The sequence below is a fragment of the Salvia hispanica genome, unplaced genomic scaffold (assembly GCF_023119035.1).
Source record: "Salvia hispanica cultivar TCC Black 2014 unplaced genomic scaffold, UniMelb_Shisp_WGS_1.0 HiC_scaffold_631, whole genome shotgun sequence".
Lineage (NCBI taxonomy): Eukaryota > Viridiplantae > Streptophyta > Magnoliopsida > Lamiales > Lamiaceae > Salvia > Salvia hispanica.
The window spans coordinates 1-27,599 of record NW_025952390.1 but is presented as its reverse complement, the minus strand read 5'-3'; the positions used below and the strand labels follow the sequence as shown (position 1 = coordinate 27,599).

General features: G+C 34.8%; 1 protein-coding gene and 3 pseudogenes across 1 annotated transcript; 2 read left to right on the top strand and 2 right to left on the bottom strand.

The window, feature by feature from the left end:
- Positions 1–5,794: 5,794 nt before the first annotated feature.
- On the top strand, positions 5,795–9,355 carry LOC125199698. Its single transcript, XM_048097630.1, has 5 exons — positions 5,795–5,867; positions 7,238–7,473; positions 8,746–8,841; positions 8,928–8,976; positions 9,260–9,355. The coding sequence occupies exons 1-5, from the start codon at positions 5,795–5,797 to the stop codon at positions 9,340–9,342; spliced, it is 537 nt and encodes a 178-aa protein (XP_047953587.1). The 3' UTR covers positions 9,343–9,355.
- Positions 9,356–11,431: 2,076 nt separating this feature from the next.
- On the top strand, positions 11,432–13,914 carry LOC125199695 (annotated as a pseudogene).
- Positions 13,915–14,834: 920 nt separating this feature from the next.
- LOC125199694 lies at positions 14,835–19,844 on the bottom strand (annotated as a pseudogene).
- A 3,777-nt stretch (positions 19,845–23,621) lies between these two features.
- Positions 23,622–26,527, bottom strand: LOC125199703 (annotated as a pseudogene).
- Positions 26,528–27,599: the final 1,072 nt, after the last annotated feature.

Below are 27,599 nucleotides of genomic sequence, written 5' to 3'. Positions count from 1 at the left end.
AATTGAGGAATCACGGCGTTGAACCATCGTTTCATGTACAATTCTGAATAAGTCATATAACTCTCACGCCTAGAAATAAAGATCAAATGACGCCGGAAAGACATTGTTGGAGTCTGAATATTGATGCTATATTATTTTTTTATTTAGGATAAAACTCAATTCAATATTGGATTTTTCAAGTTTTGTTGAATCAAATGATACTAAAGATGAATTGGAAATGCTCAAAGCAAAATTAAAAAATGATGAGTGTACTAATGCTCAAAACAAAATAAAAAACTAAATCGAGCTTTTCCTTTATTATCTCCCATTTTTCCCAAATTTTTGGAAGAAGAAATGGTCTTTAAATTTTGAAGTCTTGGCATTCAACCCATTTTCGGCGGGCTTATTATATGTTATGCATTCATAGTATTTAAATGAATACAACAAATCTTGCATGGTTGGCAGTGATCAATATGTATATATGTGTGAGTTGTAATTGTCTACATCATCATGAATTTCCTAGCAAGATTGGAACGAGACAACCTCATTCTCGAATATCAATTAATTTCCACCTTGCATTTTCGTTTGGGGTGAGCATTCTTGGATTCAGATTGGATAATTTGTCGATCTAATCCGATTCAAATTATCCTAAAATTTAAATATAAAAATCTGAAATCCGAACTGTGAAATATGATTTGATCCATAAAATTTAATTTTATAAAAACATATATACATATATCCAAAAATCCAATTGAGACGATTTATCTGATCAATCGTGTACAACCTTTATATATATTGGAGTATATAATATTCTATACTTGGTAATCTCCAAAATATTCGTCAAAACATTCATAAAAACTTTAAATGTTTACACTGGAAATTAATTTACTTTCCAATTCATAAATGTTTACACTTGTCCTGGATATTGAAAATACTAATTAGAATTTTTTTTAACAAAGGATACTCTAGATAGGACGTCAATTCAACCCGAAACCGTGGCGGCCAACAACCCGGTAATATGAAGCGGGTTAGGGCTGTAACTTTACTACCCGAATACAAAACGGGCTAAACGGGTTGGCCCTAATGGGTTGGCGGTTAAACGGGTCGCCCAACGGTTGGGTTGGCCCGATGGTTTGTGAGTTTTAATTATAAAATATTAAATTTTAGGGATTTTTATATTTTTGAATCCTCAATCTTCATTCTACACTTTTTCCACTCGATCTCACAATATCCTTTCAAGTTTCATCTCAACTCATTATTGCAATCGCTCATCATCTCGCTACTAGTGTCTTACCACCTCCAAAGCCAATCAATACAAAATTAAGAACTAACCCATCAAAATCTTAATATATTTATCATTTTAATAATGATTCATGTAAGATATGATTTTTAATTTTCATAAGAATTAGTTACTAACAATGCTATAATAATGACACGAACACAAGCTTTAATTTATATTGTAGTTGATCGAGATGAAGGCTTCTTTTCAAGTATTATTGAAGAAAACTATGAAAATTTGAAGATTTTATATGATTCGAAACTAAAAAGAAAAAAGTATCTAAAATTTAAAATCATTTTATAGAAGAAAATTTTGATACAAGAGATTATTTTCAAAGCTTTTAGGCTCCGAATAGCCCGATGGGTTAGCCCAAAACCGACGGGTTAGGGTTAGGGTTGAAAATTTATGACCCGAAAATTCATAACCCGAATGGACGCACCCAAATAGCCCGGCTGACCAGTGGACTGGTCCAACCCGACGGGTTAGCCCGATTGACATCCCTAACTCTAGAATACAACACAATGAGGAGTGTTTCTACTCCCATGATTATCATGTTATTTGCCTTTCTTTTCGGTAAGTTTTCCATCTTATTCAATTTCTTTTTTCGTGTTCAAGTAGAATGATTTGCATGATAATATTAATATTTATTAAATAATCAGATATTCAAAATTTATTGATGGTTCATGCTCGACTAGGTAATCCTCCATTGCCTTCATTGGGTGAAGAAGCTGCAAATGCCCCTTCAAATCGTAAGTGTGAAAAAGGTTTCCATCTGGTGTCTATATATTATTATATGAAAAGCTTATTTAAAAAATAATGATTTTTGATGCATATGTGTAGATGACATAAAAATAGAAAATGTGAATGTTGATATGCTACTTCCGCATTTTGGGAGTATGTGGTGTGACACTAAGCTAGGTGAAGATCGATGTATCCAACTGCAACGATTACTACTCGGGGTGAATCCATATGCTCAATGTTACCGCGTTTTCCTGGAGCTACCGCTGTTTTTGTTATTGCGAACACGATTGCCACATATATACAAGTTTGAATACAAATGTATTAGAATATTTCGTATTGATATAAGTTTGAACACGATTACTACTCAGGTGAATCCATATGCCACATATATACAAGTTTGAATACAAATGTATTAGAATATTCCAATATTGATATATTACTTAAATTAATTAAAAATTCTTTTATAGAATGAAAATCAGTTAATCTTTTTATTTAATTGTTCACTTGGTTATTTGTCCAACCACTTATAAAAGAGTGTATTTGCTTAAATAAATGACTAAATATTTATAATTTTTTAAAATTTGGGTTAAAACTCAACTCATTATTGGATTTTTCAGGTTTTGTTGAGTCAGATGATACTAAAAGATGAACTGGAAATGCTCAAAACAAAATTAAAAAATGATGAGATGTATTAGAAATGCTCAAAAACAAAACAAAAAACTAAATCGAGCTTGATATTTTATAGTACTATAAAGTCAATTATGATGATATAAACTGCAACTATTAAAATAGGCGTATAAAGTCAATTATATAGCAATCAAATTCTATGTAATTGGAATTTGGCGAATTCAGACGTTAGACTACTTTCCATCGGTAACATTGGAAACAAGGTCACACACAAAAGGATAAAATAGCAAAAATACCCTAAATCCTAAACCCTAAACCCATAGTATAAAGTCAACCATATAGCAATCAAATTCTATGTAATTGGAATTTGGCGAATTCAGACAGTAGACTACTTTCATCGGTAACATTGGAATCAAGGTCACACACAAAAAGATAAAATAGCAAAAATAAAAATAATTCTAAAATCAATTACTCCAAACTCCCTTGCCCCCTGCCCCCACCCCATTGTTTGGTGTTACACGTGTCTACCCATAGAAAAAGTGGGAGTAAGTCCACATGTCATACTTTTATTGGTTGAACGTTAAAATGTTTTATTACTTTTATTTATTAATTTATTTTATTCAATAATTATTATTCTTCCAAAAAATCATGTGAACAACTCTTCCAAAAAAAATGACGTGAACTACTTCATTTTTTATTTATATTTAATTTATTATTTGTTATATTGTGCTTCATTTTTCTATATATATCCTACTTAACACATAGAACTCATCACAAGCAAACCAAATTTATCAAACAAAATTTCCTTTCATTATTGTTTTGATAAATTTGGTTTTATTGAAATAATTTATGGAGTATAATTTTTATATGAGTTTTTTAATATATTTGAATAAAATTATAAAAATTTTATTGATTAAAAGTATATGAAAAAAAATATGTATTGAGGTTGAGTTGGAGTCATTGATAGAAGTAAAAGTTTTAATGAGTTGGGGGTTGTATATGTGGATGAAAGAGAAATGAGTACTTTTATTAAAAAGTTGATTGAGATTGAGTGGTGAGAGTTCGATGACGAATGAGGATAGTCTTGCATATCTTAAAGTTAGTAAATAAGGAGTACTCCCCCGTCCGAATAGAGTCTCGTATTTTCCATTTTAGCTTGTCCGAATAGGAGTCCGGTTCACTTTTACCATAAATAGTAACACGGTATCACCTTCCACTAACTCATTCTACTCACATTTCATTTAAAACTAATATATAAGTGAGACCTATGCCACTAACTTTTTTCCACCCACATTTTTCTTAACATTTCTTAAAATCTGTCCACAAAAACGAGACTCCTAATGGCGGGAGGATGGATGTACATTAGTTCCACAAGGGGTAAATGCCCCTCCTCAAAAAAATTCATTTGTGCTATTTTGAGCATTATTTGTAAAAAAATTAAAATACCTTTATATATGCCCCCTTTTCAAATTCTTAAATGCCTTTATCTATATTTTTGCCCCAGGTATATAAAATTTCTGGATCCATGGGGAGGAGCACATTGCATGACATACCATGACCATTATTTCACAGATTTGGAAGTCGAAATTTTGTTATGAGATTAATCGTACGAGTAACTCTTAAATTCATACTCCCTCCGTCCCATGAAGTTGCACACTTTCATTTTTAGTTTGTCCCACAAAAGATGTCATATTTCTCTTTTGGAAAAAGTTCTCTCTCACATGAATATAAAAATTATATACTCTCTCCATTTAACACACAAAACAAAACCTCCTAAAATCTCATGCCATTTTCAAAGTATGCCAACTTCTCTGACGGAGGGAGTATTATTTACCCGAAAAAGAATAAGTAGTTTAATAAATCAATAACAACTCGTAAAAATCAATTTAATGCATTATTTACCATTGGTAAAAATAAGAAAGATAGATAAAAAAATTAATTATACATCAGCATTTAGTGAATAATGAACCATCTTATTAGGAGAAAAAATTATCAAAAATAGAAAAAAATATTTTTATGAACAATCTAAAATGAAAAAATTACTCCATTTATTATAGAGAGAGTATTTTTATATTATAAATAAAGAAATCAACCCAAGAGAAATGCAATGCAATAGAAAGATAGCATTAAATCAATGCATAGGAAAGAGAAATACTTTTTACATAAATTCAAAATAACATTTATGATTGAGGTCAATTTGATTCCAAAAAAGTTCAGAAAAATGCAAAACATTAAGTATATTCAAAATTAAGACGTCAACTTAGGAGAGACATTAAATACAATGCAAATAAGAGAGAGAACATTAAATGAATGCAAATATTTTAAGGTTTAATATACTGTGGTAGTCCAAAAATATTCAAAATATTTCAAAAGGACTTTAAACATGCAAATTGCAAAATTTATAGATTTTTCATAATAACTTTTTCAGAAATAATCAAATATAGTCTAAACTTATTGCCATTTGTCATACCATCTACACAAAATAGAATCAAATATAGTTGGATGGTGACTAATTAATTGTATTCGTTTCATTTAATTTCTTATAAATATGACAAAGTTATATGGTTGGAGCATTTCAAAGAAGAATCCTCATCTCTCCTCTTGTCATAGACATTGAAATATCCAATTAGGAAACTTGAAGAAAGGATTTTAACAATATCACAATGAGGAGTGTCTCTAAGCTAACAATTATCATGTTTTTTGCCTTTCTTTTTGGTAAGTTTTCCAATTAATTTCTTCTATCAGCCTTATAAAATTCCAATCAATTATATTGTTGGTGTTACTAGTTTTTCAATTTTATCTTCTTTGAGGAATTTCTTGGTAAGTGGACAAGTTGTCACACTAACAATGTTGAATCTTCCCTTGTTGTTACTTGTTACCTCAAGCTTTATTTTGATTTTCTATTTTAGTAGAATGAGATGCATAATAATAGCACTCCTCCGTGCACAAAAGATGTCACACTTTCCTTTTTAGTTTGTCCATAAAAGATGTCACATTTCATCTTTTGGAAAAATTCCTTCTCACATCAATTATAAAATTATATTTTCTCTCACCACTTAACACACAAAATACTCTCCTAAAATCCCGTGTCATTTCCCAAGTGTGACATCTTTTCTGGGACGGAGGAGTAGTAATTATATTGAATGTCATAGGTATTCAAAGTTCACGATGGTACATGCTCGACTTGGTAACCCTCCAATGCCATCGGTTGGTGAAGAAGCTGCAAACCCCCCTTCAAATTGTAAGTATAAAATAAATTTGGTACTAGTTTTTATGTTATTTTATGTGAATTATTCATATATAAATAAATGAGTTTTGATGAATAAATTCAGATGACACAAAAATGGGAAATCTGAAGTTTATTAGACCTCCTCCAATATACCGGTGCGTGAGCATCTTGGGCGTATGCAATGTGACATTAAGTGAAGCTCGATGTGTCCAACTCGCAACAATTACTATTATGATCAACATCCATCTTCTCGTTGTTACTTCTTTCCGAGCTACGGATGTTTTTTGTGTATATGAACATGATTGTAAATAGAAATCTTAGTCAAATTTCCAAATATTCGCTTTTAAAAATAAAAAATTGTGACATTATTTGGCCCTTTGTATGGACAATGAAAGATTTTATATTTCCAATTTACTTATTTTGCGATATTATTTTTAAATTTTTGTTAAAATGAGGTTGAAATTGGCCCATAAAGTGCAAATGGGCCGGCGCTAGGGCCTATCTGCGAGTGATTTGATGATGCATATACAGGTTTTATACATTACAATCTAAACAATCATTCAAATATGTTCTCAATCCATATTAAATTCTAAATTTTTAAAATTTTCATATTTTCAATAAAATTTTCAAACTCTAAATATTTTCTACTCCATACTATGTTTTGTACACAAAATTTGGTGATAGTATTCAACTTGTTAGAGTTTGAGATTGAGTTCTTTTTATTTCAAATTTCAATACATGAAACGACGCCACTTTAGCAAAAACGAGAAATGTTAATTATATTTTGTGTTCCCAACTTCTGCATATTTCAGAAAAATGTCTTCTTCAACTTAAAATGGAAAACGAAAATTTTTGAGATATTTTTGCTAAAGATCACGGGCACAAAATGGTATTAATCATTCTTATTTTTTGCTTAATCAACTGCATTTCATGTGTTGAGGGAAACTAAGTTTTTTGTCATTAAACTTTATATAGTGGCCATTTGATGGAAAATAAGAATAATTGATGAAAATATAAAGTTACTTATATTGTCTAGAATAATTTGAAAATTTTGAAAACATAAATACTCTATTAATAATATTTTGAAAATTTTCAAAAATATACTCCACTAGCTTCCTTCCCATTCTATAATCCTTTTTTCAAACTTGAAAAATCCCGCGCCACTATAAATTCCCAAGCGCAGCAAACTTCCCAAAATCAATCACAAAAGCACGGCAAAAATTGAAAGACAGCTAGAGATGAGGAAGAAATCGACGAAATCATCAGCAGCCGCGCTCCTAGGACCATCTCCTCTACCACCGCCGGACGCAGCGGCCACGATGAGTCCATCGCCGGCGAGTCTCCGGCAGAGCTGTTCGATTTCGATCTCAATGCACTCGCAGGTATCGGCTCGTCGTTGAAGAACAAAAAATGCGTTTCTAGAGCATCAGGTTCGAAGCGAATTCAGCCTACTGGATTCTCTCCATCGCCGCCGCTTAAAAGTGTGAACACGATCGCTGATCTGAAGGATCTGGCGTCTTCTAATATGGAATCCATCAAGCAACATATGGAGAGATCGCATTCTGAAATTGCGAAGGATTTTGAGTCTTCAAAGTGTCGCCTGCACAAACGCTACAAGGTTTTTCTCTCTCTCGCCATTTTCTTAATTTTTTTTGGTAAACCGTGTAGATCGTGAATCCGTTTATGCCGTAAGTATTGATTTAATTACTATATCAGGACGCTCAGGGTTAATGTTAGCTAATTCGCGTATCATTGACGAAATGCAATGAGAACTCTGTTTTTCCTTATTTCTGTAAACTCCACGAGCTCTGTGTGGAATAAGTGCTATGCATAATCTGTGTACATCATGTTTGTTTTATTCGTAGTTATGCATTATAATCAGTTCTCTTCATCTATGATTTAACATTTGCGATATGGTTCTCTACATCTGCTTATTACTCTAGAACAATATATGTAGTCAATTACGAAAGTAACCATTAGGAGTACTTGTTAAGACTTAAGAGTCATTTTCTCTGAATTTTCGTGCATGTTGCAATCTCTCTGCTGCTGGTAGTTTCAAATTGATACATGACCTTGCTGAGCTTAATGATGCAAAACTAGAATCTAAGTTGTGATCCAAATATGTCATAGTCATTATTGTATCAACGTTGCTTTTTCATTGTTATCAATTGCAAATATGTTGGAGAGTATATATTATAGCGCATATTACCTCATCTAAATACTAGAACAAACTTGGAGATCAAATATTCTCTTGACTGATTTTATGAATATTGAGCTGCGATGAAAATGTTCACTGCATCATCTTTTTAGCTGACACTATCTCAAATACTGGACTCTTCTAAGAGCAATGGCCACCTTGTTTAGAACAGAACAATCTGAGATTCTTACTGTGCCTTATTTTGAAATTGTTGTTTAGTATTTTATAAATTACTTGAGTTAAATAAAGAACGATTTAGATGCTTCTAATCTCTGTTGATGACGTGAAGTTTCACCATTATCAGTTGAACTAGACGCGTTGTTTGTAGGTTTTGAGGTCCATTGTGTGCCTGGTATACATCTTCTCTTATGTGTACAGTGGTGCACTCTTAATTCCTAAATCTGTAGATCTTCGTGCACAATGTCATACAGCGCCTTCCATGTACATTATACTCTAACTGATCTTCTCTTATGTGTACAGTGTGCACTCTTAATTCCTAAATCTGTAGATCGTCGTGAACATTGTCATACAGCGCCTTCCATGTACATTATACTCTTACTGAATCTTCGCTTTTACATGTCCAGCGCTTTCCATGTGTCAAAAGCTCAGTTATCCAATTTGATGCATATTGTGCTTCAAGTATTAGACTCTGTCTGACATGTATTTGTATCTGCATATTTTTTGTTTGAACAGATCCAGACTCAAGAATGCCAGCGAATCATGGATGAGGCAGATAAAGAACATAAGAAGATGTTTGATCGAATCAATGAAGGTAGAGAAGCAATGAAGGTGGGAACCCCTTTCTTGGAAAAAAGATGTACTCCTATGTTTCTTGACATCAATCTGTCTAATATGATATACATAATTTGTTTCAGGCTTCATATGCCGAGTTTATAGCAGAAGCACAGACCACTGCATCTCGTCGTAAGCTTGTTTCTTACTCTTTAACTATAGTTCAAAATAAATCATTATCTTCCTACTTAAATGCACCAAGATCTTTGTTCCCCTTTTTCATGGTGAATATATCCTACTATATCACAATATTCATTTAAGAAACATAACAATCTAGGCAGTCAATATTTTCCAGGTCTAGTAACACTGATACATATGTTCTTGCATGCACCAACGAAACATTTTTAGAACATGAAGAGCTATGAATTATACCACTCCATTTCTCACAGTATTTGTGTATATGTGAATGTTTCAGTATGTAAAACAACTATTCCCGAGCTAGCAAAAAGTACTGAGAAAAGCATTTCTTCACTCAAGAGCCGTTTTGGGATCTCATAAACTGCATCTTGACCCCGTGACGCTCCTAGGTAAGAGACTAGTTAATGACTTCAGTTTTTCGGTGGCAATTTGGCATAAGATCTTGTATCAAAATAGGAGCTGAGCTTTTAAGTTAGTCACAATTATATGGAATAAGTTTGTGCTAATTCTGTTGTGGCAGGATTTATATGCTTAGATTGATGGAAATGGCGCAAGTGAGGTTCCAGGGCAGCAACTTAGTGCATCTTCTTGCATCGGTGAGCAAGCTAAAACTATTGTTTTGTGACAATCAACGATCCCACTCCATACAAATAGCACTTTTGTAGAGATGAAGTTTTATAGTAGGACCTAATAATTGTGGCCCCTGGCTGTGGGATATGCCAGAATTTTCCTTCATCTATAAAACTTGAAAATGTTTCAGGGGTATTATAGTAATTAGTAGATACACAATACTCTATAATTGATAATGATCATTCAACTAATGCATTAACATGACATGAGGACTCCATGATGTCTCCATAAGTTTTTTCATTTATAATTAAAACATACAATCACAATTTACATCCACCTCCAATCGATTGCATCGATGAAGTTTGGTCACCACCGACAATTTAGCATTGAAGTTTATCTTGAATTTGTCATTTTAGTAATTTAAATGATGTAAATTTTGGTATTTAATTGATGTCATATTTAGTTATTTATTTTAATTTTATACTAAGTATATAACAAAATAAGAAGTAAATATAATGTTGTATGACAATAAAGAAAATTAAATGATGATATGGTTTAAGGTTTGGGCCTTGGGGTGAGTATGCTTGTAGGAGTATAATACTAGCAATCTAGTTGCCAGAATATATGCTAGACAAATTCAAATTATATTAGTATTAAAAAAGATTTTCACTTATATTATACTATATAAAAAAAGATTTTGTCTTATAATTTTAAGGGAACAAATCAAGATTTGATTGCCGATGATCTCTCAAAATCATTTCTTCACTCCCGTTCCATTTAGCACACGAACAACCAGCATGACCATGTTAATTCCAATCAACTAGAAGAATCCACGTGGCATTCCTCCAAACGAATTGGTGGCCGTGACAGGTGGGCCCGGCCCCGGTTTGTCCACCTCAATCTCCCTTACTGCGAATGTCCATATAAAATTAAACACCATAGTGCCTGCAGCTGGGTACAGTTCGTCGGAGCTCGACGTACAACTCCTTGATGCGATTCGCGGTTCGTTAGATAACGATGGAACATGACGGCGTCACGTCTCCCACCTATAAATACCGCAATACAACGTCGGACATTGCTCTCTCTCTCTCTTTTTGTCTCAACTCCTCATTTTTTATTTCCATTTATGTATATCTATCGATCATTTTTGTTATATATAGACTTAAATTTTTTGTGCAAAGGAGTACTGCATTTACATACTGTTCAAATCTCTCCCTCTATGATTATCTATTTATTACTACTAATCAGTGTCAGGAAATTAACTTATTTCATTAACCTTTTTTCTGCATATAGAGGTTTTGAAGACTACGATTAACTCATGAGATCACACGTCCTTTTGTTGATTATATCGTTTGTGTTTGGAGGTAAGTCAGTGAGTAGTATGGTATAGTTCTCCTTCTGACTGAATAAATGGCATTCCACAATTTTCATTAATTATCAACATTGCTTTGATCATTTTTTTGCATTCATTTAATATATTTTGTCGTGTGACACCGAAATCATTGTTTGTGTAATACGAAATATTTTGTTAACTAAAATCATTGTTCAAACACAGATTCACAAGCTGAGAAAATGTGTGATTATTGTGTTGAATGATAGTATTAAAATTTATGGCCAAAAAATCTCGATTTCTATATTCCTTGATTGAAGCTGGCGCAGAGCAGACCACTTTGGAAATTTTACATTCAATTATTTGGGCTCACGCATTGATTGCAATTAATAGACCATATGTTACTGATCCTTTTGTATAAAGAAAGACGATTGTTCATGAATATTTTTCCATTCAAATTGATTCAAAATATCCCATTTTCACTGCAGGTAAAGAGAAAACATCAACATAAAAAAGACAGGAAGTAACTAGTAAAAAGAAGGTAAGGCGATGCTGACGTGTATAACTTGCTCAAAGCAGACAACGGAAGATGGCGGAGAGGAAGCCTCACGTGGGACTCCCAGCACCAAAGACGCCGTCAAAAGCCTAACTGCGCAGGTTCTATATATATGCTGTGTTTTATTTTTAATACGAAATGAGTAAATTACAAGATAAAAACATACTCAACTCAACTAATAGTGAAATGTTAGTCAAATTTTTGTCTAAAATAGATTTGGGCTAATTTTTGTGGACGAACTAAACTGAAATGATAAATGATAGACTATTTTTAGGGACGAGATAATACTCACTCGATGAATTGTAACATGCAGTGTTGTGCAGAGTATAAAATATTGTGTGGTTTTGGGCCCATAAAATTACTCCTTCATAATCCATTTTTCTGCGCCAGAGGTAGGAATAGAAATATAGAATATGATGACAGTAAGTATGGTGAAAAATGAGCTTTAAATAGAGATTTCATGAACACAAACATTTCCACCTCATTTATCATCAACCACAAACACCTTAATATTTTGCTTGTCTAGTCTTAGATATTTTGTTATTTTCACCACTCCATTTTATCATAGCCGTATTCGAAAACGAGGGAGCCTAGTGGGTGAGACAGCAACTTAAATTGAAGGGGAGATGCATCTTCTAATGGGAACTAATATGAACTTTAGTTCCTTGGGTCCTCTCCTCTTAATTAAAATATTTAATGTGAGAATGAATTGTGTAAATGCAATTTATGTGATGGTCCCCACCCAACAATGCCAATAACTCTTATGATAACTGTAAACAATGTTTCTCTTCTTTTATTAGGACATAGTTGCATTGCATTGGAATCATATCCTAGTCTTGATTGATACCTATTTTAAGACAAACTTTATGATGTGGATCACATGTAGTCTTGATCAGTTTTTTGTCAAGATTTTGCTACTGTAAGAATATTTCCTCTAGCTGGAAGCATCTTGGACTAAGAATGTGTAAGAAGACAGTCATATTCCTAAGAAGTTAAGTAGTTGAAAAATGAAGTAGAATATTCCATTATTAAACCAATGAAATCAATACACTATAGTAGTACCATTTACCTTAGCTGCAGACTGCTGCTGATATATATATGCAGTTATCTTAACTGTAGTTCATATTAACTGGAGTAATTTATATAGTTTTAGTATTTTCTTCAAAATGAGAGGGTGTGATATGTCTGATATATTAGTTTCCAGAACTTTCATTTCAAAAAAACAACTCATGTACTATTATGCTTTAGGAAGCTGTCTGCAGATCCATAAAGTTCCCCCATTCAACTACGATAAATGTTACCTTGTGTTGGCAATATGAAGGCAAACTAGACGTTAACTTCACAACATTAGATGTGTTTTTCGATACAATGATTTTAATACTATTGATTGGTTTGTTCGAGGTCATGTGATGTGATTAATCCTCAAATACTTGGTGTTGTGAGCAGATTAAGGACATGACATTCAAGGTGTCTCGTAAAGGGAAGCCCGGTGAGGCAGAAGGGAGTTACAAGAAAGGCCAGAGATCATATCCCGATTTTGATACAATTTCAGATGCATATCCACTGCCACCAGGGAGCACAAGCTCCACTCCGGCTTGGGATTTCCCGTCCCAAGTGGTGCTGGAAGATGAAGAAGGGCCGAAACAATGGACTGCTCAAGTTGAGCCCGGAGTTCAGATCACCTTTGTCTCTCTCCTCACGGAGGGAATGACCTTAAACGAATTCGTTTCAGGTACCTATTGTCAGAGTCACTATTACCTACTTTGCATTCAGACTATAAATTTATAGTTTATTATGTATTTGAAGCCGGGAGATGTTCAACAAGTGGCAAGCACAGAGATGGTGGAGTGAGAATTATGATAGGGTAGTAGAGCTATACAATGTGCAGAGATTCAATCAGCAGGATATAAACACTCCCAGGAGATCCGAGGATGGAGTAAGTGCCCTTTTATCCGCTATTCGATAGCTACACTTGCTGTTATACTCTAGCAGTTACTTTGGAATGCAGAGAGGAAGCATCGAGGATAACGGCCTCCTCCTCCTCCAGAGACATGTCTGTAAGCGACATTGAATCGGAATGGATAGAGGAAGACGAGCCTGGTGTTGAGATCACCATCAGGCAGCTTGGGGATGGCACTAGAGAGCTTCGTCGTGTCAGATTCAGGTCTCGATTTCTCCAACAATGCTCCTCACAATGCAGAGATGGTTTGCCTTTACATTGAGTTAACATCTTTTGTTGATATGTTGTAGCTGTGACAAATTTGGAGAGGTGCATGCCAAGCATTGGTGGGAAACCAACAGGGATAGGATACAAAGACAGTATCTTTCTTGATGCATTTCTGGATTTATTTTCACCAAAATGTTCGAGGCACATGCGAATGATAGAGGTAGAAGCACAAACGACTTCGCCATAGGTGGAGGTACAGACGCCTTTGCAAGTGACGTACAAGAGCTTACAGTCATATTTGCTAACTGATAAGAGTGGGTAGGTGTGTCCTCATCTTGCTAGAGGTATGTCTCGGGTATCTTGTGAAGTCTGTCCTTCAAGAGTGTGTCTTGAGGTGTGTCCTCAAGTGTTGTAGTGTGGTTTGTGTTGGTGTTGTGCACGTGTTTTTGGTGTTTCGAAAACCATTGTTGAGTACAATAAAATTTCTTTTCATGTGTTTATTTATAATCTGTCCTAGATTACTACTGATGCCCAACACTAACTTCTCAGCTGGATATGTTACACCATGTGTTTTCCCAAGGTTCGTTGTTGCAGGTTTAAAACACTTGATAAACAAAACATTTCTTTATTCACATTCATAAAAGATTGAAACAACAAATTGGAGAATGAAAAGCAGGCCTAGGGGACTTGGTAACTAATGGCCCGTACCCAAATAGCTCGAAAATCCAAGCAGTTAGGCCCAAACCCAAACGGGATAGTCCGATTGACATCCCTACGTAGGACCATACTATGTGAAAGATGTCAACGTGATCTCTTAACTTCCTTTTCATGCAATGTTATACATACCAAGTGATCTCAATGTTCTTTCAAAAAAAAATGGGTATTTATAATGGTCATGAGCTGAAACATTTTCTAAATTATACTAGTAATATTGTTGTGTTAAAAATATACTACTACTATTTAGCTTTTTTTCCTACATTATATTTACTCCTCTTGATGGTATCTAAGGAAGATATATTATGTTCAAATTCAAAATTTGAATTTTCCTTATCAACAAAATATATAGTTATCTTTTGCATAAATTTTAAACTTCCATTAGTTAAAATTTTTCTTTTATGGATTTTAAAATGCGCAGAATATTGGACTATAATCAGAAGTGAACACCATGCCAAATATTTATCTCTTAACTAATGAAGATTTGGTACAACGCTAGAACTGAAGAAGTTGTAGTTTAAGAAGATAAATAACTAATTAGCCCTGCCTTTAGTAGAGGATGTTTCAATTAGTAGCTGATGTCGACTTGCGTGAGATGAATCTCCTGCGGCAGAAGATGATATTTGAGATTGAGGTTTCGAAGATCTTCTTCAGCTCGAGGAACAGCTCCGTTATCCTGATGTTCCCGGGCCCGTAGTTCTGATGGTTGATGGTGTGCTGCACGCATAAGGCCATCTTCAGCTTGTCCAGATTTTCGATCTCCTTCACTATGATTTGAATGCTTCGAGTTCCAGTAATTTGGCTTGCTCTCAATGTACCTGCAGAGTCATCGGCGGCCTCATTGTCGTACTCTTGAGAAAAACATATTAGTATGACGGTTGAGATTCTTACGTTTGTATTGCTTTCTTCAGTGTTATTATCGTGTCCATTGGTGTGGAGACGTCGATGGTGAAGTTGATGGCGTCGCTCATCTCCGGGCTTCTGTAGAAGTTGCTGATCGGTTTGGTGATGAGGACTGAGTTCGGATAGTAGATTTTCTCGTTGTCGTAGCGAAGGAACACTGTTGTTAGTATGTTCATCTCTTCAACTATCAGCTGCATAAACATACATAGTTATACACGCGTTGGGAGTGGTTCAGTTGAGAACTATCTTAAAATGAGAACTTATAATGGGCAGCACAAAACATATCAGTTGGTCAACTGATATGTTTTGTGCTATAACAAAATATATTTTGTGCTGCTGACAAGTTCTCATTTTAAGATAGTTCTCAACTGAATCACTCGCTACACACATTAACTCATCATTGATATTGGGATGTGTTTTGGTGCGTTACCTGGACACCATCAATGACACATCGGTCACCTATGTCGAAGGGGTGCATCACAAACACGAAGACAATGGACTCGAAAGACGGTCTTGCACATGTTCTGGAACGTGAAGCCCACGAGGAGGAGCTGCGTTATGATGAACGCTATCACCTTGGTGAAGCCAGCCCCATCACTAGGACTGTTATGACTACTATGATCATGCTGACAATGGCACTGGCTATTTTGTGAAGCTGCTGGACTGCTGTTTTCGTGTCGTTTAAGGAATGTGCTAGAGACTTCCGTTCATAGTAAGCCCGGACCTATCAATGACAGCACCAATGAATCTAACTGGTGAAAACAAGAATTCGAACTTCTAGAAGCGTAGAGAGGGCTTACCACCCAGTTTCTGAAGGCGGGTTTGGAGATCTTGCCGGTTTCAACCGCGCCTTCGAAGAGGGGAATATGGTATGAATCTCAACTTGCTTCAAGAATCTCATCAGATCATCCTCCTCAATGTACCTACATAGAACAAGTATAAAAAATTCCATCACTTCATTAATCGTTAGTACAATGTTCATATACTGTTTAATTAGTTCTACATAACCATAATTTTTGTATTGTTTCACTATTAATCTGAGACTTCAAATTCATTCAGGTTTGTAACATATAGACCAATCAAATATAAATTGGCCATCATAATGAATGATTAATTATATGTTTTGCAATTAAAAAACCCTAAGGTTGAATGCATTTTGTGTTGTGTTAGTGTACTTATTATCAGCTCATTTTTTATTATAGTACTCATAGAGATACTACTATATAACATCATTACTCAAACATACATATACATACATATGTATAGAAGATGGGTTCATTTCAGGACTTTTAATTCTTAAAGTCAGACCACATAACCATATCAATTCACAAATACTTTTAGTATCAACATATCAATTGAGAACTCAATATCAGTTCGTAAGTTCATGAATATGAGTTCATGATTTAATTAAGCTCAATATCAAAGAACCAATATTAATGTAGTAGTGAACTAATATGACTATAAATGGAGGTGCAAAATTGGAGACAGTAGGAATATATAGTACTAGATGACTAATATGAGTGCTGACAAAAATTTAGTGGGAGGGCCATGTATCGAGTGAGGATGTGTGATGTTTCATGACTATATAGGTTAGTGGTGAACTTACATGAGTTTGGTGAAATGTTATAACGTACAACAAGACATGAAAATTGGGACCAAAGTGTAAAAATAAAAGTGATGGGCTTCTATAGTGGAAAACAAAACGTGACAATATGATATAATGAATTTCTTGAAATTAATGTGTAACATCTCTCAGGTAGTGCTATCCTGGATTTCTCAGCTTCTTCTGTCAATCACTTTCTCTCTATATTTTCACATATGTGTTTAAACGGAATAATAAAGACAAGCATGCTTGTATATCTTGGATAATAAATTAGAGGCTGTCACGTTGAAGGAATTTTGGGTGCGCATTCTTAAAAGTAATGAAGCAACATATTTCAATAGTCACAATCAACACCCACAATTAGTTTGTACGGTCAAGTGGATTCACAGTATCACTATTGCAAAATTATAGTCTATGATTCCCGTGCCTCTAAATCGATTAATATTGCTGAAATATTGGAAAAAAGTGCATATGACAGCTCACAACCACAAACTATTGTCTCCTCCCTAGTCAACATATTTAATTAGTGATGCATGGGATTCATTAAAAAAGTCAAACAATTTTTTAAATTAAATTGGTCAAATGAAACTTCTAATAGAGTCCGTAGCAAGTATTTTTTTATAAAGTAATCAATATCCAAGCTTATAAAGTGCGAAACTAGATGAGAATAGTTTGAGAAGACATGTTACACATCAAACATCTCTTAGGATGCCTTCAATTTGATTGTAAAATTCTCATGAGCATTTTTTTTTTTATCACACGTTCAGAGAAGAAAAAATGAAAATATATTATCACATCAATATCCTATAATAATATGCTAGTACTATATTATCATAATTTGTAGATTTTTCTATCACAACACCTTCCAGAGAAAAGAAAAAATGAAAATATATTATCACATCAATAACCTATAATAATATGCTAGTAATACTATATTATCATAATTTGAAGTGAAAATAAGGAAAAGGAATCTGTCAGAAAAATTACTATTTCAGGGTTCTTAAAATAATATATATACTCCCTCCATCTCAGATAATTTTTTCCATTTTTCCATTCGAATCAGTCATATAATTTATCTCGTTTCACTTTTTTCCATTTTTTTATAGTGAATCACATATTCCACTAACTTATTTCTACTCCATTTTATAAAACTACTACTTCACTAACTTTTCAATTCACTTTTCTTAAAAATAGGACCGCATTTCACTAATTTTTTTAACTAAATTTTATTATCTTTCTTAAATCTGTATCGCTGAAAGTGAGACAAATTATTTAAAACCGATGGAGTACTAGGTACTACTCAATAAGCAGTCATAAGAGGTGATGAAATGGAAATAAAATGGATTCCACTTCAATAAAACTGCTTCCACTTGTTAAGACAAATACATCATTATATATCTATCAAATCTTGCATCATGCATGCGTACAACTATTGATAATTACCTTAGAATTTAGATATAGTATAAAAATTGTGTATACTTATTTATATTAAATTCGGTTATAATTAGTTACAAGTAGCTAGTCCGATAAAGAATTGGTATAATAAGACACAATTATTAGGTTTTGGAAAAGATATGGAGCATGTCCTCACGTTCAATTAGCCCTAATATTACTAGTTTAATACTCACTTCTGGTCCAAGAAAATGCGATTCTTTCTTTTTAGCGTCTCGTAAGAATATCATTTTTTAATTTTGAAATTTCTCTCTCAGTGAGGTGAGACTCATTTCCACTAACAATACTTTAATTACTTTTCTCTCTATATCTCTCTTATTTCATTAATTTTGCATTAAAACCTTTGCGACCAAGTCCATATTCTTTGAGGACGGAGGGAGGTATGACTTTGACTCTTGAAAATCCTAAAATAACAAATTAGGACGTTATTTCGTGGACGGATAAAATAATTACTTACTTGGCCTAGGTTTAGCAACATGCTTGAAGATCCTCTTAGCAGAAGCCATCGCCTCCCATTCACTCGTGATCTCCGACTCCGTCCCTCCGAACTGATCCACCGTCTTCGAGATAGTCGACAGCCGAAAAACCTCACGTAGTTCACCAGCCTCTTCACGCTCCACGCCGTCGCCGTGTTCTGCATGCTCAGCTTCCTCAGCTTCTCCATGTCGATCTTCCTCGTCCCGTGCCTCCTCGACAAAACCCTCCCCACGCTCCTCTCCCGCGCCACCGCCACCGCCACCGCCGCCTCGTCCATGGGCGGCCCGGAGCGTGTCCAGCACGTAGTGCTGGAACACGCTTCTCCTTCATCCGGTCAAAGTAGGTGGCCACGTGGAAGGAGGAGGCCAGCACTTTGACCAGGATGATTTTGACCAGCCAGACGGTCGCGGCGATGAGGATGGCCACGAGCGCCTGGAAGAGCTTTTTAAGGAGCTTGTTGTTCTTGTGGATCCTGGCGTTGAAGATGAAGGTCCACGAGAGCAAGACGAGGCCGAGCCACACGCAATTCTGGATCGATTTTCGCAGGCCGTAGACGAAGTAGAGCACCTTCTCCCGCAGCATGAAGTTGCGCTCGACGAGGAAGCGGCGACGCGGATGATCCAGCCGGAGACGAGGCGGCCGCTGAAGGTGACCAGGATCATGAGGCACCACCGCCACAGCTCGAGGCCGCACGTGCGTTTTTCCTTGAGGGATGAGATGGTTAAGGAGAGGACGAGGCACGTGGTGATGAGGATCAACAGGATCCACTCCATTAGGATTCTCCACCGGATCTTGATGAGTGAATTCTTCTTCTTGTTTCGCCTGCTCCTTGAAGGGAGTGCCACGTTGTCGCGATCCTCTTCTTCGTCGTCGCCGTCTGAGGTGAGGAAGGAGTCGCTGTCGTCGGAGTTGGGGGTTTCGTTGAGGGTTTCGAGGCGGGAGAATTCGTTGAAGCGGGATTTGGGCTTGGAGAAGCTTAAACGACGTAGTTTGGTGGCGTCGGAGGAGTGGGACTTGTGGTTTTGATCGTCCCCTAAGTGAATGACATGATGATCGGAAGATGGTGTGTTGTCATCCATTGTTTATTGCTCTAATTTGTTTGTGTGTGTAGTATAGTATGATCATGCTTTATATATAGGGAAAGTTATCTACAATGTGGAGTACATCTTCAATTATCATCACGTGTCCTAAATTGTTTTATACTCCCTCTATCCCACAAGATTATTATGCACTCTTTCCCTTTTAATCCGTCGTCCATGAGAGATGTTCTTTTTAATTTTGAAATTTTTTTTCTCTCTAATAAGGTTACTAATTCTATACTAACAATACTTTAATTATTTTTATTTTTACATTTCTCTTACTTTACCATTTGTGTACTAAAATCCATGTCAAACCAAAAGAGTACATACTTTATGGATTAGATGGAATAGTAAATAATGGAAAATTACTATAAAAATCATGATACTTGGTAAAATTCTGGTAAGTCTACAACTTTGGAAAATACTAGTCAAAAGTATTACTCTATCTATCTCCTAATATATGTTCCAATTTGACTGCATGAGTTTTAAGAAATGCGAAAAAGAATGGGTGGAAAAAGTTAGGGGAGAGTGTGGATTATAGTTTTATATATTAGTAGTTACTTATAATAAATGTGAGTAAAACTAAATTAGTACTCCATCCGTTCCAAGGAAGATGACCTTTCTTGCGATACTGATTTTATGTAAATTTATTTTGTGTGTTAAGATGAAGAGTAAAGTAAGAGAAAGAGAATAAAGTAGAGATAAAGTTGTTTCATTTTAAGTAATGAATCATCTTAATTGGGAAAAACTAAAAGGAAAGTGAGTCATCTTCATGAGACGGAGAGAGTATAATATAAGATTCACTGTCAAAAACAGTAAAAATAAAGTGAGATAATTAATAAGGGATAAAATAAAATGAAAAACTAGACAAATAACTGAGAGATGAGAGATGAGAAGAGTATTAAATTGGACATTTTTCTCAATTCTCATCTTTTAATTGATGGAAAGTGCGTATAACAAGAAAAGCCGAAATCCATGTTTTTTTTAAAGTTTAGATATCACTCATAAAAATAAATTGATTTTTGGTATAAAAAAATGTTAAAATTATAATACTAACCGCTTATTTTTAAAAGTTACATAATTGATTGAAATTTGTCCAACTTCATGGTTTTTGTGCAATTTGCCCTTCAAATAGTATCCAAATTTTTTATTTTGTATTTTAATACTTTATCTCTCTTAAATGTTGAAAAATTAAATCGTTAGTTTTTGCTGAATATATCTATTTTAACTAAATAAAATGAACAAAATATTTATTGAGTTTTTCTTTATTATAAGAAAAGGATAAATGTGGATATTTTTTGGATGTTTAATTATAGTGAACTGATTTTATGAAGTCAGCACAAAGTCACAAATAAACAGCCAAGTAAGGAAAAAGTAAAGTTTCATCGACTTGAATTTTTAGGTATTACTATTTGGATTTTATGTGATATTTTAGAATGCATGCAATATTTTGGTAGTTTAGATATTTTCCCAATAAATATATAGGAATATGAGGATGCTCCGCATACTCTAATTAATCCTTCTTCTATTATTTTGTCCAAATTCCAGAAAAAGAAAAAGAAGTCGAATCTTTCAAAGTTTTAACTAAAGTAATGAAACCAATCTCTCAAAGTTTGCATTTAATTTCTCGTATTTGCACTTTCTGAATCTATAATGAAATTTAACTAATTTTCCCACATCTTTCTTCGTATATATATATGGCTAATTGGTAGCAGTCACCGTAGCCACACTAAATAGCTAGGAGACTGAATGTACCAAAAATAAAATAAAAACTATATATTTAGCAGTCAGACATGGAAAAAATGAAGGAAAATTAAAAAAAATACTAACTAAAATAGTAAGAGAAAAGAAGAATTTTTTAAAATCCACAAGAATCTGCTCACGAAGAAATAAAAATAAAATATAAGATCTATTAAAAAGAAAACAGATTGAGAGGACACTACAATACAAATATTGTTTGTGCAACAATGTGATTCAATTCATATGAGGTAATACTAGAATACAACTTAAAACTTAAAGGCTAAACTGTCGGAAATATCATAAAGTTTGGCCAATTTATTATCAATCTCACAACTTTAAAATATAGCTAATTAGGAGTATATCATAATGTTGACATTTTTCTTAATTATCCATTGACTTGAATTATGAGAAATTGGGTATGATTTGAAGGCCAAAATACATTAGTCTAATTTATATTTTTCAGACTTAAATCTATGATTTTGGTGAGTGGTGTACAAATATGCTTAAGTCATAGATTTTGGCTTCCCGTCATAAAAATTTTTTAAAAAAATCTAAATCAATGAAAAAAATTAAGAACAATGTCAAAACTATACTATAATTAAAAGTTATAGAATTAGAGCAGAATTTGATCACATTTTGTGTTTTTTTTCAGAAGTTCCCTTACTTTAAAATGGCAAAAGTTTTGTTTTAAAAGAAAAGGTGAATTATATAATTGGAAGGGACAAAATCATTTGAGTTGTATACCAATTACCAAAAATAAGAGATATACGTACCCAAAACCAATGTATCGGTTGCGCGTTTTGCTAAATTTTGGTTTGGAAAAAGATTTATGGGAAAGTGTTCAATTTTAATTCCTTATTTAAAGCGCTCAAATTTTTTTAAACCCGGAACCAAGCTTACCTAAATTTTTTTTCCCCCACATGTTATTCTTTTTGAAAAAAGATACCAAATTTAATTCATTCATTAAATGTTACCACAATAAGTTCAGATATTAATGCATAAAAAAAAAATATTAACATCATTCCGTAAATTGGGCCCCTTTTTTATAAGTTGAAACTTGCAAGGGGGAAATGTTACATTCTAGAATATTTCAATCTTTTGAAAAGTTTTTTTTATAAGGACCACTTCTCATGTTCACTAGTACTAGTTTTAAAAATTTAAAAAACCCAAAATTCGTAAGTAATACTCCTATCCTAAATTGTTAGCTATCAAAAACTTTACTTGGAGGAGGCAGCCTAACGTGTATAGATTTTTTATGTCTCAGAACATTCGTATTAGTTAGATTAAATGAGTTTTTTTTTTTACTTCAATTAATTCATTAAATACAATTTTATTAAATCATACATGCTGAAAAGCATGACTAGATTAACTTGGGGGGTTAATTTGGTGGTTTTTTAGTGTCATATAACAAGGGTTTGATTCCCAAAAATTTTAGATTAAAGTTTAATATTTCCCTGTATATTTTTTATTTTTTGATAATATTTTTTTAAAAAAAATTGAATAGATATTAGATACTTCTATTCATATTTTTTCTTTCATTTTAGATCATTATTTTATATAATTAAAAGATTTTAAAATAATAAAAAATTAGTTAATAATAAAAATTAATTAACTCTAATATATTAATTTATATCATAATTTTACTTAAAATATAAATAGGTAAACGGTATGGACCACCATTTCTCATAATCGACACAAACAATAGACTCCCAAATAACGATTAAATTAAATTTTGGAAACTAGATGGAAAAAAGGTTTGGGTTATTAGAAACACTAGAATTAAGATTTCCCAAAATCTCTTTAAAGATACTAAAAAAAGTTTGTCTACCGTTTCCCCCTTCCAACACCCCCACATTTCCCAGTTTAAGGGTGTAGAAATAGATGAAAAGGAAGGAAGAAAAGAGATACAACCCACCTTGAAAAAGAATATACGTATATTTTAAAAAAAAAACTAAAATATTAGAACTTGTTATTGAATGACTAGTTCTCCTCCCCCTTTGGGGTTAAAGTTATGATCAAAATGGCGTGTAGAACTCGTCTTTGTGGATAAATATAATGCCCCCAATCTCTGTATGTAAATATGCTTCCTTTGATCCCAAAATATCACCTTGAGCTCTGCTTAGATGAATACCACAGCTTCTTCTGGCAAATCAGATCTTCTCCTTTTCCCGATCCTTTTTCCCGTTTCCCCCTTTCCCGACAACCCCTTTTCTCCCTTTAGCCAGTGTTTCCACAGCACCCAAAAAATGCTCGTTTCCCCGGATGATAGCATCCCCGTTGGGCAGAACCCGGTCCACCCAAGCAAAACATACTTCATCTCACACCTATATAGAAGAAACAAGTTTAACACTAATGCTAAAAAATGATGAAATTCCCCCCGTTCGACTTTGCATACCTATGGCTCTCAGCAGTAAAAGGCCATCGAGGTGAAGAAGATGTCGTACGGGATAAGTCGAAAGCTTCACCCTAAAAAAAGGGGCAGATCATCTTTCAGGGTTTAAAAAGATGAGTATTATGATTGTAGAATGTGAATGGTATCTTTACCAGTCGTGATAAGTTCCGATCAGTCCTCTGTGTGCGACGCCAAGTGTGTTGGAAGGGGGGAAAGGATTATCACCCACAATGGAGCATCGATCAAGGCAGCAGCGAAGCCTCCATAAAGAGTGTTCATGTCCATCATTTTTCTTATCAGTTCCTATTGGGGACCAACTTCTTTTGTGCTTTTCGTCTTCCCCTTTTCTGTCTCGTGCTTTAAGGGGCCCTCGCTCCCCCCGGACTAGGACACGCTCGGGGCAGTTGCCCGCTCGGGCCATTTTGGGAAGGGTTCGTGCTATCTTCTTTTCTTCTGGTCAGGAAAACGACACAGGGCCGGATGGGGTGTCCAAGCCGGAAATCCGGTTCGTACCTGTCACAGGGGGTATGTATCCGGGGTTTCGAGCTTCTTGTAAACTACTGTCTGATAACTTCTGCCAGACAGCAATGTCATCTTTTTTTTGTACAATTTGAACACATTTATGTTTGCAGCTCTTAACTTTCCGTAATTTGTTTTCTGGTCTTGATAGGGGATTCCTCCTCTCCAGTGGTTTCGTAGTTTACTGGTGGGCCCGGGAAAACACCCAGAAACCACCAGGCCGGAGGATCGTTTCACCTCCAAGAGGTAGATTCCCCCTAAGAATGATAGTAGGTGCAGTGTTCCTCACTATGTTCAGCTAAACAACAGAAAAATGGATGCATTTAAAGGATGGGGCAATGGAAAAGAAGGAAATGGTAATTCAAATTCAGTCCATGGAATGAGGCACCGAGAGCAGTGTGCCATGTCAAAGAGCTTGAGGGAAGGGAAGTCTCTGTGTTGATATGATGCCCAGCACTGCAGGAATTCCACGTTCGAGGCAAACTGAACTTGGGCTTCGTGGTTATCTCTAGGGGCCAGAGAAACTGTGAGAATACCTCGGTCTAGTAAATCACCACCCCAGCTAGCCACCTAACCGAATCAAGCAAGAATAGTTAGACAATTTCTCAAGCACAAATCATCCACATTTCCTGATCTTGCTGGTGTGATTGCTATAATGGGGAACACTAACTGAATGAAACAGAAAGACTTGCATCTTGTTACATTTATGAATGACACGAAAAGACTTTATGAAGATCAATTTGTTGATTCTGAAAGGCAGAATTGAGATATAATTACAACAATCTTAAGCAACTAACTAAGCAAGAAGATTGATAAACCAGACTTACGCTACATACTATGGCATGGATGCTTTTGAAGCATATAAAAGTCGAACTCACCCCACATCCGGTATCAATGGCTGTCCGAACTGTCCCATCTTTCATTCCTGGGATCAAGGCCTGCATATGATCAACATATTCACTGACACCATTGGGAACATAGTGCCACCGCCAGAAAGGGAACTTCTCCCTTCCTTCTTCAACCAATGCTGGTTCGACTTTTGTTTGTTGATCCAGTCATATGGCACATTCCTGAGAACGATCCAAATATCAAACGTATCAAGTTTCCTACAGATACAACATCATAAACAGCTCTGAAAACAAAATTTTGTTGCTAAATAATACCTGTACCAACATTCGTCCTTGCTCTTCGGCCATCTAATAGGCAACTTATAACCATCCGGAGGCGGGACTAAGCACTCCTTCTTCTCAAACACAGGAGGGCAATGTCGCTCCATGAATGTAGCCGATGGAGGCTGAACTTCTTCCACCTCTGCAAAAAAACCTTCACAATTTCACAATGGCATTCCCAATTATGAATTATCAAAATCTCACAAAATAGAAAATGAAAATCACCCTAGGATCCGTGCAAGGGGTGTAATCTTGGAAATCAGCAGGGCATTCGTCGAACTTCACAGCTTTGATTTGCAATGCCCCTGCAGCTGGAATCACAGGCTTTTCCTTGGATTTCGGCCGCCTTAGCAACCTCGTTAGTTGCATACTTGTCCTTCTCCGAACAGAATATCCCACCCAAGTAGAATGAAAATCCACACAGCACCACAAACATTATTGCCATGGGAACTTTCCTAGAAACCTTATCATGCTGATGAATCGGCTTCCCATCCTTGTGCTTCATTACCTCGAGAATTTTCTACACACTGCATGAGTAAACGAAATCAATGATCTGAGAAATCAAAATCAGCATCATCACTGAATCCTCTGAATCATAATATATGCAAAAAGATGACATTATTATGATAAAACTAATAAGCAACACCTCATCTATGCTATGGATCTTTAACATGTAATACCTTCTCAAACAAAATCCAATGTCAGAGAGAAACAAGAAAATTTTTGCTGATCCAACAATGGTCAAAGAGAAGCCATTAGTTTATGAACTGACTTTAAGCCATGAATAAAAAAACAAGAATATTTGAAAGCAATGGAGACGCTTTAGACTTTTATGTGCATGATTTTCTACTTTGCACATGATATTGGGCCCAAAAGCTTTATGAATTCAGCCAACTTAACAAGGGACCCCTCCACCACTAATTCAGAAAAGGAACAAAATCCATCAATCTCACCTAACTGTGTGAACATGAACATACAAAATCAAAGGAGAGAAAGTGAGTGATGAAAAGAAGTAGAAACAGCTAAAGTTGAGTTTTTCTGTTGTCAAGGATCACTCTCAGCCAACCAAAAGCAGAACTAAGTGACAAAAACAAACCCGATTGAGAAGGGCGAATTAGTTAATCACACCCTACTGATAACGGAAATCCCCTAAAAAGATTCAATCTTTACATATAATTAACAAATCTTTCACTTCAGATTCACCAAAAAGTGCAGTGCCCACCTCAGATCTGGTGGTGCAATGTAGGCTAGTATTTTCCCAAATCAACAAAAATACAGAAAGGAATTGCGAAAAAAAGTTTGCTCAATTGAGAAAAGGGAGGTGTCTAAATAGGTAGTGAGAGAGAGGGAGAGAGCAGTGAAGTGAAGAGGATGAGGTATGGATGTGGGCTCACAGCATCACAACAAAACAGTTAATAAGATGCATGTGAACATTACATTCTCTGTATCTAGCTTGGAAAGTGTTTCTAGTTTCTACCAATGTCTTTCTCCGTCGTCGCCTTGATGATTTTCTTGCCGTAATTTTATCCGGGGCTTTGCTGCTGATTTTGGGTGGAATTTTCGTATTTACTGTTAGTGAGGGTGAAATTGGTCCAGTGAGAGGATTCCACGTGGCGTAAGCGTTGAAATAGAACTGTTCAAATGGATTGGGATTGCGCCGTCGGTAGGCTTTTTTGCTGAAATATACGTATATTGGATGGGACCCGCCACATATCCCATTTATTAGCCGATCAGTTAAATCGTTGCGCATTTCTGCGTCAAATTTTATACTCCCATCGTCCCGCTTTAGCAGTTCCATTGACTTTTCTGCACTTATTTTTATAAAAATATAATAAATAGTTAAAATGGAGAAATAATAAAGTAAAAAAGAGAATAATATAGAGAAAAGTCTTATCTACATTATTCTCTTTTTTATTTTATTATTTCTCCACTTTAACTATTTATTA

Coding starts and splice junctions, on each gene's coding strand:
- LOC125199698 (XM_048097630.1), top strand. CDS start 5,795: ATGGTACATGCTCGACTTGGTAACCCTCCAATGCCATCGGTTGGTGAA. Junction 5,868..7,237: donor TGCAAACCCCCCTTCAAATT/GTAAGTATAAAA, acceptor ATGCACTCGCAG/GTATCGGCTCGTCGTTGAAG. Junction 8,842..8,927: donor AAGGTAGAGAAGCAATGAAG/GTGGGAACCCCT, acceptor AATTTGTTTCAG/GCTTCATATGCCGAGTTTAT.